Below are 17,988 nucleotides of genomic sequence, written 5' to 3'. Positions count from 1 at the left end.
CAAGCCCACCCCCCGACTCTCCCATCCCCCTCCACACACACCTGGTCAAGGTTATTAACCAGCCAAAAGAAGAAATGCATCTGTCAGGTTAAGGGGAGTGAATAATCACCTAGTGCATCATTGCTGCGACAAGCACCCCAGGACACGAGCTGGAGTCAGAACATGTCCTCTTCAATTGATCCAAAATTATGTGTTATGACAATGAAGTCAAAAGAAAACTTTAAAGGTGACTCACACTGTTACTTTTAAAAAGCACAGATAACTAAAATCTCAGCTCACTGGGAGGGGAAAGGTAGCCCCAGTAAAAGGACCACGTGCAGAGGAACCCCACAGAGCTAGAAGAGGGATGGGACCGACCCCAATATCAGCGGCAGCTCCACAGTCCTTCTACGGCTGCCTACCACCCCTTGGCTGGAATAGGGGCTGCAATTCCCACAGACCCACATGTAGAGGGGTTGAGCCACCGGCCACGTCTCCGTCCTTTCCTTGGCCTGTCCGATCCCTGCTGGCCTATGTCAAACTAGAATGGAGACCAACTCCTTTATTTGAAGGTAGTGTGGAGTCCCCTGCGCAGCTGCTTCCCACCTGGTCCTCTGCGTGTAGATCCTACTTGGCTGGGGACTTTCTGAGTCCCTTGATTTTCCTGGGATAATCATTACAAATAAATCAACTTTAAAACAAGTCAGTTTCTCCCTTCCTCACCTGCTGAGATCCAGGGTTCTGAGATTCCCCCATCACAGTTAGCACCCAAGCAGCATGAAGAATGGAGCTAGCTCCCTGCTCTGCTTTAAGGGTTAGGGATGTTACTCAGGGGAGCCTGAGGAATACACACATTCCTGGATTCATGTCTTAATAACAGCTAAACAGTCTCACAGTGCAAACCTTTCAAAGAAAAGCTAACCCTGAGAGATATGGTTTCTCACTCTCTCTTGCTGGATTTCTATCCTCCCTGATTATCTTTGGAGCATGGGCAGCCTGATTTGCATTATGGGTCCCAATCCTTACTCACGCGACCTTAAAGTCAATGAGAACATTTGCAGGACTTAATAATTAGCATTACTAAATAAATATTTTATAATATTACTAATAAATGTGATTTATTATAATTTGAAACAAATAAACTATGGTTCTTCACTCTACGAATTTATAACCCAGGGGTCTGATGCGGTAGCCGTGCACTTCAGCGAGGGCTTCGCAGAGTAAGGACTGTATAAAAAATGAATCAGAACCGTTGGTGTTTGCTCCTACAAGCAGTTATATACAAAGAGGGGCTTGCACTGTAAAAGTCAAACCTGGATTGGATCCAAACTTCCCAAGAGTCTGAAGTTGTCTGGGGTTTTGATTCAACTCATTGCAGTTGGGAGTGGATTAGACTCTCCCAGGAGAATGCCGATCCAGGGTCTGTTCAGCCTATCTTTAATTATATTACATGTTAGTATTAAAATGTTGATAACCTATCAATAAATCTTGATAACTAGTATAGAATTCATATTTTCAGACAAATGCATGTCTAATTCAGCACCCATTAAGGGATCAAGGTCACTACTTCTTGAGTTGGGAATTTTAGAAAATGTGCTATATAGTGACATTGTAGAACATTCCAGTCATGAAGAGATCATACGTTTTTCACAGCAATTCTTTTAGCCAAATAGATGGAATCTGCTTTAGTGGATTTCAGACTCTGAATATAAATTGTACGGTGAGTAGTACACCCCCACATCATATCAAAGATCAGGTAAGAATGGCAAAATGATAACACTGATAGACTGCCATGGTTGCACATGGGAAACAAGTGATGACAAGGGGCCTGTATCCACAGGGACTCCATCATAACATGGTTCCTACATACATTTATATATGGATAACAGAGGCAACATGTGAGCTCCCAGTTCTATCAAGTTGACTCAACAAAGTTTCTTTAGTGAGAAATGCAAGCTTAGGCTATGTCTACACTGCACTTCTTTCAGCGGCACAGCTGTTCCGCTACATCAGAGCCGCTGTAAGGTACGCAGCGTAGTTGCTCTTTGCTGGCAGGAGAGAGCTCTCCCGCCAACAAAATATCAACCCACCCCCAATAAGGGGCGGTAGCTGTGTCGGTGGGAGAGCACCTCCCGCTGACATAGCGCTGTCCACACCGGTGATTTCTGTCGGTAAAACTTTAGTTGGTCAGGGGTATGTGTTTTTCACACCCTTGACTGACAAAAGTTTTACCAGCGAAAGTGCAGGGCAGACATAGCCTTAGCTTATGCTACTTTATAGTAAATCTTTGGTCAAAGACACTGAAGTGAACTGAAACCTTAGCAAGAGATACTGAGGTTTTACTGAAGCTGCTGGACACAGACAGCCCCTGTGGTTCTGCCTTTCTCTTTAGCACTGATTAACCTATACCAGCTACTGTCACCACACAGGCTCTCCCTAGGTCCTGACTTAGACCACACAGTCATGGAATGGACTTCTGACTGCAACCCCCAGTGGAACTGCACAGAGTGCAATGACCCCAGCTGAACGTGCCCTACTTACCTCACTTTCCTCACGGTGGTTTTATTCTAGCTAATGCATCTTTTCACTGGTACAACTCGCAACTGAGGTTGAAAAACAGACTTGGCAAACCACATCCCCACTATCCAGGCTAATATCATTTTGTAATTTGAAGAAATTAATATCAATTGCTGCAAACATCTGAGATATTCACTTTGGGAAAATGGCTGCTAAGTATACCCAGTAAGTACCCTTCAAAGACATATCATAAGGAATTTTACTAGAGGCCTAAATATGTACTCCCAAATAGAAATAAGTGGCTCCTAAGGAGCTGTTATAGTCCAGTGAGTCAGTCTGCATTTAAACAACCACTATGAAAATGGAAAATGATCTCCAGTGGGTTCATTTATTTTTGTTTTATGGCCCATTTCTGCAAAGAGAAATGCATGAGATATAAAAGTAGTCTCCCTTTCTTTTCATAGGCCCCTGTTCATCTTACATGGCATCAGTTTTTCATTAAGTTATAACATCTTTGATCTAATTCTCCCAAAAAGATTTTCAAGTGACTTTATGGGTGGGGCAATTGCCTTCTGTTAGGATTGCACTGATGGAGTAACAGAAACTCTGTCAAACCTATGACTTCAGGATAGGAACCTCTGTCTTTCTCATACTTCTCTTTTAATCTTGTTGGTCACTTTTACTTTGGCACTATTGTTCCTAATTACGCCTAGCAGAGATTTTTACAGTTAATTCTGATGTATATGTTCTCTGTTTTCATCCGAATAGTTAAAAGACATATTTGGTATCACATAGATCATGAGAAAACCACAGCATTCATTAATTCATTATGTCCTATGTCTAATCTGAGGAAGCTCTCAGTGTAACAAGGACAGAAAAAACTATCCTTTCAACAGGTTTATCCTTATTCAAATATGGATAGGCATAGGCAATCAAATATGATAACCGTCAGTTACTGTCCAATGCAGGGTGAGTGTCACTATAACTGCGGAAGAGTTAAATACAGGGAAGAAAGCCCTCCCCCAAATTATCTCCATAATGGATCACACCAGCACTGTGAATCTGAATGTCCCTGAATTCTGGAGGGTATAGGGCTGGCCAGACAGAAGCTTACATGGGAAGTTCAGATCCAGCTCTGAGCAAAGTTCAGCGATGTGTGGTTTTGAGGCTTCATTGGGCTCATTATGGAGACAGAAGACGCATCTTGTTAGCTCTTTGCTTGGGGCCTTTGTCTTCTAGAACTGCTGTGATCACTCTGCAAACAATGATTAATGAGAGGGGCCAGCTACAAAGTTTGAAGCCAAAGTATTGGAGTGTTCAAATATGGGCAGTTGGTTGATGCCCATCTCTCCGGTAGTCAGAAATCTCAAGAGAATGCTCGCTCACTTGAGATCTGCAGTCCAGTTTCTTCCCCTCAAATGTAGTACTAACAAGGTTGCCTCAACAGTGCTACCGCCTTTCAGGAGACTGTCATTTTGGCAGCAATACGACGCAACAAAGGATAACTCCCACCTCTAAGGCAACAGCACTATGAGATGACCTTGAATGCAGGTTCAGGTCCCTGTCACATGGACTGAGAACAGGTTTCAGGCTCCAGAGCACAGGGCAAATATACACAACAACCTATCAGAAGTGAGAAGTTGTCTAGCAAAGCAGTGGAGGGGCTGGTGATAGTGCTGTCTTGGTTAACATCTTCATTAGTACTGGCCTGGAAGCAGCGCGGTCAAGAACGTGTGCGGATGATAAGAACAGGGAGTACCGCAAACACTGCTGAGGACAGAGAAATACCGCACCAAGGACCTAGAGGCATTACGAACTTCAAGCAAAACACGGTTTAAAAAATGAGATCGAATTTAAATGCAAATGAATACATCCCAAGGTAAATAATCCAACATGCATATTCAATGGGAGAGAGACACTTGGGGAGCAATGATGGTGAAGGAGGCTCATGGGGCAGAAAATTAGACATGAGTTTGAAATGCAATTTGGCAGGGGGAAAAAAGGCGGGGAAGGGAAAATCGGTGAGATTTTAGGGTTGCACCTGCAGAGGCACACACTGAGGCACTGGCAGAGGGAGGTAATAGTTCCTCCCTACATCAGTGGTTCTCAACCAGGGGAACAAGCATTCACCTCTGGGGGTACACAGAGGTCTTCCAGGGGGTCCATCAACTCATCTAGGTATTTGCCTAGTTTTACAACAGGCTACCTAAAAAGCACTAGTGAAGTCAGTACAAACTAAAATTTCATTCAGACAATGACTTTTTTATACCGCTCTATACACTGAAATGCAAGTACAATATTTATATTCTAATTCATTTATTTTATAACTATATGGTAACAATGAGAAAGTGAGTAAATTTTCAGTCACAGTGTGCTGTGATACTTTTGTATTTTTAGGTCTGATGTTGTAGGCAAGTAGTTTTTAAGTGAGGTGAAATTTGGGGGTACACAAGACAACTCAGACTCCTGAAAGGAGTACAGTAATCTGGGAAGGTTGAGAGCCACTGCCCTACATGATTTGGGTGAGACCAACCCTGCATTCAGTCCTGAGCCACTCATTTCAGAAAGATATTGACAACATAGAAGGAGTTTAGAGAAGAGCAACAATCAATAATCAGGGGAGCTGGACGGATTTATTTCTGAGGAACGAGTAAAAGCACTGAAGTTTGGTTAAATCACAATTATGGGGGAGGTGATGATAGTCTATAAACAGTAACAGGGAGGAGGAATTATTTCAGGTGGTACCAGTGGGCATAGCTAGGAGGCACAAGATGTCACCTTAAGACGGCGCCTGAAGTTGACAGGCAAAGATCCACTAGTGATGGTGCATAACGGCACTAATGACATTGCATCTCACAGGGTGCAGACGACTTCAGAGAACTTGGAAGAATGTTCAATCAATTTTTCGGGGCATCCTTTTTGATCTGTGAGTGAGGCAAGGCAGAAGGCAGAAGATTAAGGAAGTGGACCACTGGTTAGGAAAGTGCTGTAAGACAGAGGAGTTTGGTTTTGTGGAACACTGGTCCCCCTTTTATGGGGAAATGGAGCTGTACAGTTTAGATGGCCTCCATCTCAGCAGAAGGGGAACCAATCCTTTTGGGGATGGGCTGGCTAGAGTAGTCAGAAGGGCATTAAACTAACCATAAAAGGGGAGGGTGAAACAAGGGAGCAAACCAAAACTCATTTAGCACAAAATCAAGATATTAAGAACAAAATTAATCAAGAAATGAAAGGACATGAAGAGAAGAAAAATGTTAATTGCCTGTACACCAATGCTAGGAGACTGGGTAAAAAACAAGAGGAACTGAAATTGCTCATTTCGGAGCATAAATTTGATGTGTTGGTATTACTGAAACCTCGTGGGTGATTTGCATGATTGGAATGCTAAAATTAACAAGTATAACCTATTTAGGAAGGATTGGTTAGGCAAAAGAGGAGAGGGACTCGTATTCTATGTCAAAAATGGCATTGTCTTTTTCCAAGTCACTGACAACTTGGAAGAATATGATCTTGAATGCTTATGGATCAATGTCCTAACAGATAACACACAAGATGGAGGACTAGTTGGTGTCTGCTACAGACCACAGGATGACTGGCTCCTTAAGCCCCTGTCTATTTCATGTAGGGTAAAAAAACTGAGTTTTCATAGGGGACTTCAATCTGAGTGACATATCCTGGAGGCCTCATGCTGCCAGTACTAAAACATCCTCAAAATTTCTAAATACTGTAGATGACAATTCTCTAACTCAAAAAGTGTTGCATCCGACATGGGGGAATTCCTTATTAGACCTTGTCTTGACAGATGAAGAGGAACTGATCACAGAACTAAACACAAGTAATCATGACTTGATCACATTTGTTATGTGCAAACGGAATGAATTCCAAACCAGTAATATATATACTTGGTGCTTTAAAAGGGCCAATTTCACAAAGTTGAAAACAATTTTGAGTCAAATCAGTTGGGAGAAATAATTTAAAACAACAAGTTGAGACAATAATTGGGGATTGTTTAAGAACATTTTATTAGATACCCAAAAAGCCACAATCAAGAAAGAAGGTCGTACTGGTTTAAAAAAAAACCCAACCAAGCTTAGAGGGAAAATGAAGATTAGCCGTAGGAACATTGGTTTGTATTACAGCAATGCCTGATGTCATAATCAGCCCAGAGGTCATAATCAGCCCAGGGCTCTATTGTGCTAGGCCAGGGTTCTATTGTGCTAGGCCCTGTACAAACATGGGATATAGGTCCTTCTCCAAAGATCTTACAATCTAATTTATGGATAGGCTGACAATAGTCTCCCCAGGGAAGTGGTGAAAGCCCTGAGATTACTTGGGGCATTTAAAACTAGACTGGACAATGCACTAATAAATGTGCAACAGCAATTGTCACGATTACAGTATCATTATTGTAAGCCCCATGTCAGAGAGTTGCTTCATCATCCAAATACTCTCTAAAAATCCCTGGTTTTGGAGCACTCATATATTTTCCAGTCACAGTACCATGTATACAGAGCAATCAGAATCACAATTCTCCAATCTCAATACCGTGGTATTCAGGTACTCTACATAGGTGAGCTCTACATTGCTACTCCTGTAGTATAGATATCATCTTCTCAGACTTTCCATCTCGCCCCTGACAACACCAGCCTCTGGTTTGCTTTCCTTGTACACACAGTGCTGAAAGCTCAGGGCAATTCTCCACAATAACTTCCTAGACTCCCTCTCCTTCCAGGTCAACACGCTGAAACAGTTTTGTCTTTCTGCTACTGTGTCTGTATGTGGGGTCTAGCTTTTTCCACCCTTCTTACTTAGCACTTAGAGTTCCTGAACCACATACTGGCATTCTCACTCTAATAGACAAAAAATAATCAGGCTTCCATTAAAGGCCATGGAAATTTAGCTCCTCAAATACCTCTTCCATCTTAATTCAGCTGCCCTATAAGGCAAGTGGAGTTTTCCAATGTTTTCAATGGGTAGAGAGTCAGGCCCTCAAGTAGCCCTAGTATAAATATTTATATTCAATATATTCCCAAAGTCTGCAATGTATTTAAATAAAGGAGTCTGCAAAACAACAGATTTCAACTCAAGCCATTATTTTCTCAGGACTAGAACTTGCAGAAATAACCTCCAGGCTCTCTTCCACTAGGGCCTCATAGAGCAACTGGGGAGTGAGTTATTCAGTTCTTGCAGGAGTGTCCATTTTATAAATTAAAACATGTATCCTTTGTTGTTGGGGTTCGTTTGTTTGAGCGTGATACTGAGCACACCCTGGAATAGAAAGAGTCTTACCTGATGCATCACGCCTGTTATATACAGGACCTGTTTCTTCTCCCTGCCAATTTCCATTCATCTCCACTTCCTGGTTTCAGCTGAGATAAGCAGTAGAATTAACCAAAACACAGTAATGCATTTGCGTGTGTGTGTGTCTGTGTGGGTGCACGTGCACCACATATCAATGCCCTCTACTGGAAGGAATCGGAACAGCTCAAATGTACGTCATCGGCCAGTGGTTCTCAAACTTATTTGATCGTGTTCCCCCGCCCCTCCGTGCTTCTTTGTGTCTGTAGTAACTTGTGCTCCCTCCTCCTGCCACACAAATCCATATACCAATAAAACAAATCAATGTGCGCCCCTCATTAAATATTAAAAACAGTAAGGCATTGATTCAAAGAGAGCCAACAATTCATTGTAATAAGAGCAAAAGCAAAATTGCAACTGCGGTCGATGCTTACAATTCAATGTGCACACCTCCTCGTAGCAGACGGATTAACGTACAGATAGCAACGACTCTGTATAATGCTATTCAAGCTTAGCAGAAATCCATCAAAATGCACAGCACCATCTCGAGTCAAATGCACTGCTCCATTGGAGGACTGCTATGTCAGGAGGAATCAACTTTGCTAGTTATTCATTGCTGTGGGCAAAATGTGCACAGTAAATTTTTTTCCCTACATCTTCTCACGCCGCCCCAGAATACATTCAGCACCTCTCCAAAGGGGCCCGCCCTCCAGTTTGAGAACCTCTGTCATATGCCTTGCACTAGTGACTGCTACTGGAGATTCTCCTTTGTTTCCCAGGGCCAAGCCCACCCTGTGCTTTTGGAGCAAGAACATCCTTCCTCCTCAGCACTGTGAATTTCTGAGTGGCCTTGCTGTACAGCACAGCAACAACTGTGAAATTCCTAGGGGAGCAGAGATTTGTTACGGAGAAAAGAAAATTCTTGCAGTCTTAAGGCATGTGCAGACAGCACGATGCATTAGAAATCTCACAAGAAAACCGGTTCTTACAAGTACTCCAGCCTGAATTCCAGGCAAACAAAAATTGTGGCACCGATTCAAGAAAGCACTTATGCACGTGCTTAAGCCCATCTCTATTCAGAAAAACATGTGCTTACATGGTCCCAGAAATAGGGCTGCTTTCCTGAATAGGGACCTAAACTCAGACTGGATTTTGGAATCCTATCTGAACCCCAGTGCTGATCTCTGCGCTGTGGGCTGACCCACACAAATGTAACACAGGTCACCATTGTATGCAGTGCTCTTTCTCTTACAGTGGTCTGTGTTGTTGAGAAGCTCTGCAGTATGACGCGCAAATTCTTTATTTTGCTGCATTTGCCATTTTCCTAATCCACCCCATCCTTCCATTTCCCAAATCCCCTCCTGTCCTTCTGCTGCTTTCCATTTATTTCAGTGCTATTCCTTGCACGTTTGCAGAAGCATTTCAGTTGCTCTGGCCCTTTTGAACTTGCGAAATTAATTTAAAAAGACTGCAGATTTCACCCGCCCTTTTCAAATATCTTCAAGACTTTTTCTTAACACAGTGAGGGGTTCAAAAACCAAATTAATTTCAATCGGCTATGTCTTCAGCTTCTTGGTTTGCAGCTTTTTTCTTTTCTTTCTTCTAAAGCGTAATATTTTGGAGCTATTACCCTGGACTGCAGATGTCCATCTGGTTAGCTGTTCAGCAAACACTTTGGTCAGTATCTACAATATTTTTGCAGCTGCTTTCATACAATGTTATGGCTTTTAAAGTAACAGCCCTGGAGGCTGAATGGGAGTAGTGGGGAACTGTACCAACAGCAGTTCTCAGAAGCATTCTATCTATGAAAGAGTGAAGCAGGCACTGAGTGGGTCCTATACTTTCTTTTTCAAAATGCAGCATGTGTTTGGTTTAGAGTCAGCCCTAGGAAGGCCAGCTGTTGGTGTTCAGCAGGGCTCCCCCAGAACTGCACACACTGATAACCCTAGTGGCTGAGTGATAACCCCTGTTTTCCTCAGCAATAACCCTAGCTCCTGAGTGATAACTCCATTGCCCTCGAGTGATATACTTCATGATAACCCCAGCTGCTGCTGAGTGAGCAGATAAAAATGCAGGAGCAGTGGGAGAAAACTGACAGAACACCCAAATATGCAGCCCTGGCCATGATGAATGTTCCCCTAGGATTAATCTGTTAAAAAAAACAAAACTACTATTGTATCAGCCAATGGCCTTGGGACTTCTGTGTGATGAAACAAGCATAATGTTTGCCTTGCTTGAAAAGGACAGCAGTATCAGCAAGAAGCAATCACACCAGTCAGAATGCCTGGCAGTTCTAGAACTCCTTCATTCCAAAGCACCCTGCAGTCCTTACACAGGCAGAATTCCCACTCACTTCACTTAGGGTGTTGCTCACACAAGGACTGCAGGATTGAACCCAGATATGCAGGGATCCTTTTAGCCCTTCCTCTCTAAAGTATCGCCACTTCTAAGATGGAACCTGGCAACCCTTTAATAGCTCATCACACCACTACACCAACATTTTGAGGCAGGAAATGAAGAAGAATCCTAGATACTAACAATTCTCAAACTATCATCCTGGGATCACTGCTGGTCCACAGAGCATTTGCTGGTAGTCTACAGAGAGCTGGCTGGTCACATGGTGCTGCCTCTCCTTGTTTCCAGCAGCTAAATCTCATTAAAAGACAGCTAAAATATACTCATTGTTTCCTTAATGCTACTTTGCACATAAACAGTTTCTGCGGTTCCTACCAGAATATTATCTGAAGGATAATGGGAGGCGGTCACATGATCACAAATAGCAGGTGAGGTGTCTACCAGATTCTCTAGTAGGTTGTGGTCCATGCTGTGAAAAAGTATGTGAATCACAGCTATTTCCAGTTAAAACTGAAGGAGGGGGGATGTAGGGACGTGGAATGTAGTTACCTGAGTAAGAATTTGGTCAGCACATGGCAACTTAACACCTTGACTTGCACACAAGCTTTAATTACCACAGCTGATCAGAATCTTCGTTTTGTGACTCATGCACAACATAGATAGGAAACTTTCAATTTTTCTCCCTCCTGATTTACTTTTATTAACATATTTCCATGGCTGCATTCTCAGTGGGGATGGGCCAACCTGTGAAGTTTTGATCCAGTTTTGAATTTTCCCCAAAGTTTGAAGGGGGTGGTCCAAATCCAAGATTCCATTTTGGACCCATCTCTTATCAATACTGACTCCATTTCCTGAGGGGAAGCAAAACGAAGTAGAGCTGGTCAAAAAAATTTGAACAAACTGATTTTTTGGGGGGTTTGGGGGTTTTTTTCTTTCTTTCTTGTTGAAAAATGGCCTCTTTTTTAAAAACAAAAAATTTCACAAAACAAAAAAGCTGCTGAATTTTTTAAATCTTTTGGTTTTCATTAAGACTTTTGTAACATTTTTTATTGAAAACACTGAAATGGCTATTGAAACTTTTCATTTATCAAAACAAAAAAGCTTTTCATAACCATTGCATAATGGTTTGGATAAAAGAAGACATTTAATTTAAAAAATGCCCGCATTTTCAAAATACCTCAAAATGAGTCCATTTTGAGTGCTGCAAAGTGGAAATAACTTAGAAATTTAAATGTTTCCATTATTTATTTTTACTAGTTCTAAATATGAGTAATTAATGTGATCCCACTGGTGTCACATACCTCTACTGTATCAATTCAGAGCTCTGCTTACAACACCATCTTGTCAAATTACTCTATAATTAAGGTTTCAGAGTAACAGCCGTGTTAGTCTGTATTCGCAAAAAGAAAAGGAGTACTTGTGGCACCTTAGAGACAAATTTGTTAGTCTCTAAGGTGCCACAAGTACTCCTTTTCTTTCTATAATTAAGGACAGTTAATGGTTAGTTATGGTTTTGCCAGGGATACTGAACAACTCTAGTTAACCTGACAGAATTTGTTATATTCGTAAAACATGAACTAGAGCAATGCAACAGGTGGAAAATCCAGTGTCAAGTCCTGAGGTCCTGTTTGAATCAGGACCTTTGAACCTGTTTGAGCAAGAAGCTGAAGATTCTTTAGGAGACAAGTGTAGTGATCCTACTTACAAAAGGTTTGGAAGTTCAGTTCAGAAGAGGACTGGGAGGGTCAGAGGGATCTCAGAACCTTCTCTAAACTATCTGACCTTTTGAGTTTGCAGAACTGGCTGGATATCTCTTAGGGCAGGCTATTTTAGAGAGATTCCTGGTGGCAGCCATTCTTATTGTGCTGCAGCAGCTTTCATTCCTGGACACTAGTAGGAACCAAACTGAAATAAAAAGTACAGCTGAGATTTGGGGCAAAAATTCAGGTGAGTTATCAAAAAGTATACTGCCATCTCCAGTAATTAACACAACTACATAGCAAGCTTGAGGTCAGACAAGTAAAAATATATCATAGAATAACTATCTGTCTCCTCTATGCAGTAATGGCAAATAAGAAGTCTAATGAATGCACCTTATTGATGTGTATATTTAGAAAGCATGTGCATCTATTAGCTTAGTGGCCTCTGCCTTTAGGCCAGGGTGTGGCATCAGTATCAAGTTGGTGATGTACAAAGTTGCGACAGGAACTGCTTTCTCTGTGTATTGCATGCTGAAGTCTGCTGCTGTATATTCCTACTAAACTAGGACAGGCTAGTTAGTTATTTGCTTATCCTTGGACAATGATTGTTTCTAGTAAGATATGGACTCTAACCCTGCTCTCAGAGGAAGCAGGAAAGGATCAACCCCAGAACGTTTTATCCAACCGCCTTAGATTTTAGTGGGCTGGATAAAACTGGACCCAAATCTACACAGATTTAACACCCAACTGATGAGAATTTTCAAGAACAGAACCAACACAGTCTGGAAATAAAGACGGAGCTGTCCTTTACGTCTCTGCTTTCAACCAGCTCCTAGGACTGAAAGGGTGAGGATCAGTCACTCATCAACAGGGCATCCCCAATCAATGACTCGGTCCATCCCTATTCCCCAGCTCTGGCTCCTAATGACAGACTTCCTTTTTGTTGTTGCTATAAATAACTCTAAAATGCTACAGAACAAAGGCAGGGTGCAAAGGTTCAGCTGCAGCCAGTTGAATGGATAGTGCTGAACACAGTTGCATTTACATTAAAGCCACGGCAGCTGAAAGCTTCAACATAGAGCCCTGCCAACTCATTTGTTCTCATCTCTCCCGTTTTCCGTTCTCTCCCGAGGTGCTCATGCAGTATTGGGTTTGAGACAGGCACAGTGCCCAATACTGCTCCTGCTGAAGATAATGGCAAATCGCCTATTGACTTTGATGGAAGCAGTATCAGGCCCATTGTGTTGGCAAGCTTTCCCGCGCTGCTATAGCTGTGCCAATGCACAGCAGTCCCAACTTGGAGCACTCCCTGCTATTCCAGTCTAGGTCACCCATCAACCAATAGCCCTCTTGGTACTGCCCAAACTCCAACTGCAACACTCATTATGATTCTGTATGTCCGTGCATCTCTGTTCTGGCCTGCAATACCTCTGCTTTCTAAAACCTCCGTAGCCCTCCTGATGGCTTCCAAGTTCATGTCACAGTATGAGTGTGGTGACATAGCGAAGCCATCAAATCTCCCTTATTGAGCAGACTGAGCCCACCAAAAACTGTCAAGAACTAAAGCGGTATAAGAATCCATTGCAAACATCCAAATCCCTTGATATTGTTCCAGCAATATTACCAGCAAAATTCTTCTCCTCTTGAATAAATATCCAATTATATTTGTCTTTAAATGTCTTTTCCACAACTTTCCCAATCCCTCCCATTGTACGGAAACATTCCCACCAAATCGCCTTCAAACTCTGGTGGGGGAATGCTAGTGGCTTGGGCTAAAAGCTTGAGAAACTTTCCTTCACAGGCTGATACTTTCCAAGTAATTCCTCTTTGCTGTTAAATAATTCAAGGCCACTGGAAAGGTCATAAATATAGCAAGCAACAGAAAAACTGACTCAGGGCTGGACATGGGAGTTCTGGACTCCAAGGCCCTTGTGGATTGCAAAGAGCAAGGACTGAAATGAGAGACTTGGGTTTGAAGAAGACCATTTCTAGTCACAAGGGACAATGATTTGGATGCCTACATGCTACTCCTAGGGGACACTGGTCTCAGTCCGGTTGCATGCAGACAGATGTCCAACACCACAATTGGCACTAATCACCTCCCTTATTGGCACCCATTAGCCAAGATGTCAATGAACAAATGGTCATGGGCTATGCAATGAGCTATCCTTTCACTGGCAGAAGTTAGCCCTACAGAACAGGGTTGAGGCACTTTGCAAGGTAGGATAGAGGATGCGTGAACTTCTTGCCTGAGAGCTAGCAGTATGTCTGTCTTCAGGATACACAGAACATTTCAGTTTCCAGGGCAAGACTCTAATACTTTTCTGTTACAAACTTAAACAAATCACTTGTGACCCAACTGAGCTAAAATATTCCTTGTAAACTGTCTTGGTTTAAAAAACACAAAGTTTCCCTGCAAATCAGAAAGCAATGCCAAGGCAGAGAGGGCTGGGTTAGTCATCAACTTCCTTGCGGGGGCAGCAATTTATTTGTAATTCATTTAAGCTCTTCAGAAGATCAAGATCAGATATTCCAACCGACCTTCACCTATCTGGCTTCCTAACACTTCATTTAATAATTAATATGATATTATTTATTTTATTCTATCATATTATAATTATATATGTATTTAGAATCACCAGCTAAACAGGTACATGGGATCACAAGGACTCCACTTTGATCACCTGTCTGGTGCCTTTCAGTCTCAATTCCCTCTAATATTAAATCAGGTCATTTTTTACCTTCTGGCTTTTCTGCACAGATGCCACAGGAGCTGTGGAAAACTTTCACTTTCCATGGGAAACCCTGAGACTCATAGGTGGGTACCTCAGATGTAAGAGTCCTGTACCACACCTGCTGCCTTGGATTAGTTTTTGTATGAGCTAGGTTGTCAGGTCTTCAGGGTATCGTGTAATTCTGCAATGTTATATAAATAAGTAATAAGAATAATTAAATAAATAACTCTGGGCTAAAACCTGGTTCATAAAGTGGTGGCAGCCTGGGTTTTTACAAATTCAACTCTTTACAAATTTGAAAGAAAGAAAGAAAGAAAGAAAGAAAGAAAGAAAGAAAGAAAGAAAGAAAGAAAGAAAGAAAGATTGTCTGAGACTTCCCTATCACAAAGGGGTTTAATTGTTTAATTTTCCAAAATCCCTGGTATGGTTGCTTGATAACAGAAAAACCATCAAAGACTAAATCTGATTCTTCTACCACTTGCACCACTTTGAAACCAGCATCACTCCCGTGGAATTACTTCTGGTTTATAAAAAGAAAAGGAGTACTTGTGACACCTTAGAGACTAACCAATTTATTTGAGCATGAGCTTTCACCATCTTCATGCATCCGATGAAGTGAGCTGTAGCTCACAAAAGCTCATGCTCAAATAAATTGGTTAGTCTCTAAGGTGCCCCAAGTACTCCTTTTCTTTTTGCGAATACAGACTAACACGGCTGTTACTCTGAAACCTGCCTTCTGGTTTATACTAGTGAAAAAGAGATCAGAATCAGCCCCTCTGGTTCCAGGGTAGGGGTGGCCTATCTTCCCTAGAAAACTCTTGCTATGAGGTTGTATTTCAGAGGCATACAGAGAATGGAGGGAGCCCTCAGAAGTTTAGGGAGAGTCTGTTCATTCTTGGGTAATTGCCCAACCATTTCAATGCCTATCTAATCCAAACCGGATTCTTCCATTGCTAATCACAACGAAGTAACACCAATGGCATCGTATTCAACACTGTAACATATTACCGTTAACAACTAATAATCTGTAATAGACATGCACATGCTTCCCACCTGCCCATGCCCACAGCCATGCCCATCAAACCCATAGACAAACCCATGCAAATACATATGCGCATACTCATACACACAAAACACACACACTCATGCAATCTGTTCCATCTGAGCATTGGAGGACCATGTAACATATCACAATTCCCTCTTAGGATGCAGTGTTTACGGAATTTATCATAGATCCGTTGCATTATATATGGTACTATGACTTTGAAGGATGGTTTACCGAGACAAAAAATATAAAATATGGTTCCTCCCCTTAAGAGCTAAATGAGATGGAGCTAGAGGATGAAATTATCCATAGGATGAGATCTGCTCTCCGGGACACAAATTTAAATCTGAAGCTACTCCACTAACTTCCTTTGGGCCAGATCTTGCTCTCAGCTACAAAGTGGAGTTTCTCCAGATTTACCTTGGTATATCTGAGAGCAGGATCTGACTCAAAAGAAGGGGTTGGAAAAGGAGAGACAAGGGCTAAAGCAAAGAAACACCATGTGTAATATTATAACCAATAGGAGTCATATGTGTTCTGATATTTTAATCAGCGACTGCAAGAGATTAAAAGTGCATTTTGACAGTTAATTAGGGTTGCCAATTTTCTAATTGCACAAAACCGAACACCCTTGCCCCACCCCTGCCGTGCCCCTTCCCAAGGTCCCACCCTAACCCACCCCCCAATCACTCCAGCCCCCCCTTCTTCGCTTGCTCTCCCTCACCCTCACTCACTTTCACTGGGCTGGGGCAGGGGGTTGGGGTGCAGGAGAGGATACGGGCTCTCTGAGGGCGCTCAGAGCTGAGGTAGGGGGTTGGGGTAGAGGAGAGGGGGCGGGGTTTGGGAGGGAGTTAGGGTGCGGGAGGAGGTTCTGACTTGGGGCAGAGGGTTCAGGGTGCGGGCTCCAGCTGGGTGGCGCTTACCTCAGGTGGCTCCTGATCAGTGGCGCAGCGGGGCTAAGGCAGGCTCCCTGCCAACGCTGGCTCTGCACTGCTCCTGGAAGAGGCCAGCATGTCTGGCCCCTAGGTGGAGGCCAGCCAGGCCTCTCTGCATGGTGCACACTGCCCGCACCCGTTGGTGCCATCCCCACAGCTCCCATTGGCCGCAGCTCCCAGCCAATGGGAACTGCGGAGACAGTGCTCGGGGCAGGGACAGCATGCGGAGCTTCCCTGGCTGCCCCTGCGTCTAGGGGCCAGACATGCCAGCTGCTTCCAGGAGCAATGCAGAGCCAAGATAGGCAGGGAACCTGTCTTAGCCCCGCTGCACCGCTGACCAGACTTTTATCGGCCTGGTCGGCAGTGCTAACTGGAGGCGTTCCGGTCGAAAACCGGATGCCTGGTAACCCTACACTTAATCCGATTTAATAATCTGTCTCAGACACTGCTCTAGTCTTTGGGCCTTTAGATTTGGAAGTCCAGATCTGCATCTGCAATAAAAGGGTCCTCTTTCTTTGCCTGACTCACTACAAAACCATCTGATCATTCCAGATACCTAGCACTTCTATTATCTCTTCTATTTTCATACTGAGTTGGCTTGGTGCATTTCTAAAAAGCACTTAAGTGGGAAAAGTTACTTCACTGTTACTTCAATGGGAGGGATTTTTCCTCCCATGACTGATATGAAAAGAGACCCTTGGGTGGTGCATTAACTAGCCAGTTTCCCACACTGCCACCAACACCAATCAGCTCTTGTAGACAAAAAATACATAAGCACATCTTCCAGAAACTTGGAACAAACCAGACAGTAATACAATGCCAGAACAAAACCCAGCTTTCCTATTAGGTGCCAGGAAAATTCTCTGCCACTCAGTCCTCTTCATAGTGTGGGTATTTATTTATTTGTTATTTAGATTTAAGCAATGTTCTCTGTCATGTCTCAGGTCCGTATACAAAATATGCAAACACATTTCACTGAGCCTTAATGACCAATCAATTCACACTCAGTCAGTCCAGTGGGAGAAGTGAATTCCGGAGGAGTGTATTCTCCCCTGAGAAACCTTGGCCATCAGCCTCTTGACATTTAAATCCAAGGGTTGCTATCTTGTGCACAACAGATGCAAGAGAGGTTCACAGCGTGAGAGGAGAGAGGTGACTCCCAGATAACTGGAACTCCAGCCAGCCACAGTTTTATAGATCAAAATCCACACTTTAAAATGTACCCAGAAAGGGATTAGAAACAACTCTGGTGGCAGGAAGACTGGTGCAATTATTTTCTGTTCGGCTGGTACCGCCTAACAGATGGGGGTGGCTGCATTCTGCGCTACACGTCACTTTCTAGAGGACTTTAAGCAGAGCTCCACAAAAAGTGCATTAGAGTGATCCAGTCTAGAACAGGACAATGCAGAGGTAGTCATGCTAAG

General features: G+C 43.0%; 1 protein-coding gene across 12 annotated transcripts in view; it reads right to left on the bottom strand.

Annotated features, from left to right (window-relative positions):
- ARHGEF9 (Cdc42 guanine nucleotide exchange factor 9) overlaps positions 1-17,988 on the bottom strand; it is a gene marked incomplete at its 5' end in the record, with an annotated part of 311,752 nt that overhangs the window by 112,955 nt on the left and 180,809 nt on the right. Inside the window, one exon of one of the 12 annotated variants that reach the window (XM_084638626.1) lies at positions 8,229-8,325. The exons of 10 other annotated variants lie outside the window; for them this stretch is intronic. Coding sequence is in view for 1 of the 2 variants with exons in the window: in XM_084638632.1 (XP_084494758.1) it covers positions 7,786-7,842 (57 nt within the window). Of the gene's footprint in view, positions 1-7,785; positions 7,847-8,228; positions 8,326-17,988 lie in introns of those variants that run through there. One more of the 12 variants, XM_084638632.1, reaches the window with a different exon arrangement.

This window comes from Lepidochelys olivacea, assembly GCF_965140295.1.
Source record: "Lepidochelys olivacea isolate rLepOli2 genome assembly, chromosome: 9".
In the NCBI taxonomy this organism is placed as follows: domain Eukaryota; kingdom Metazoa; phylum Chordata; order Testudines; family Cheloniidae; genus Lepidochelys; species Lepidochelys olivacea.
This window is presented reverse-complemented; position numbering and strand designations above follow the sequence as displayed.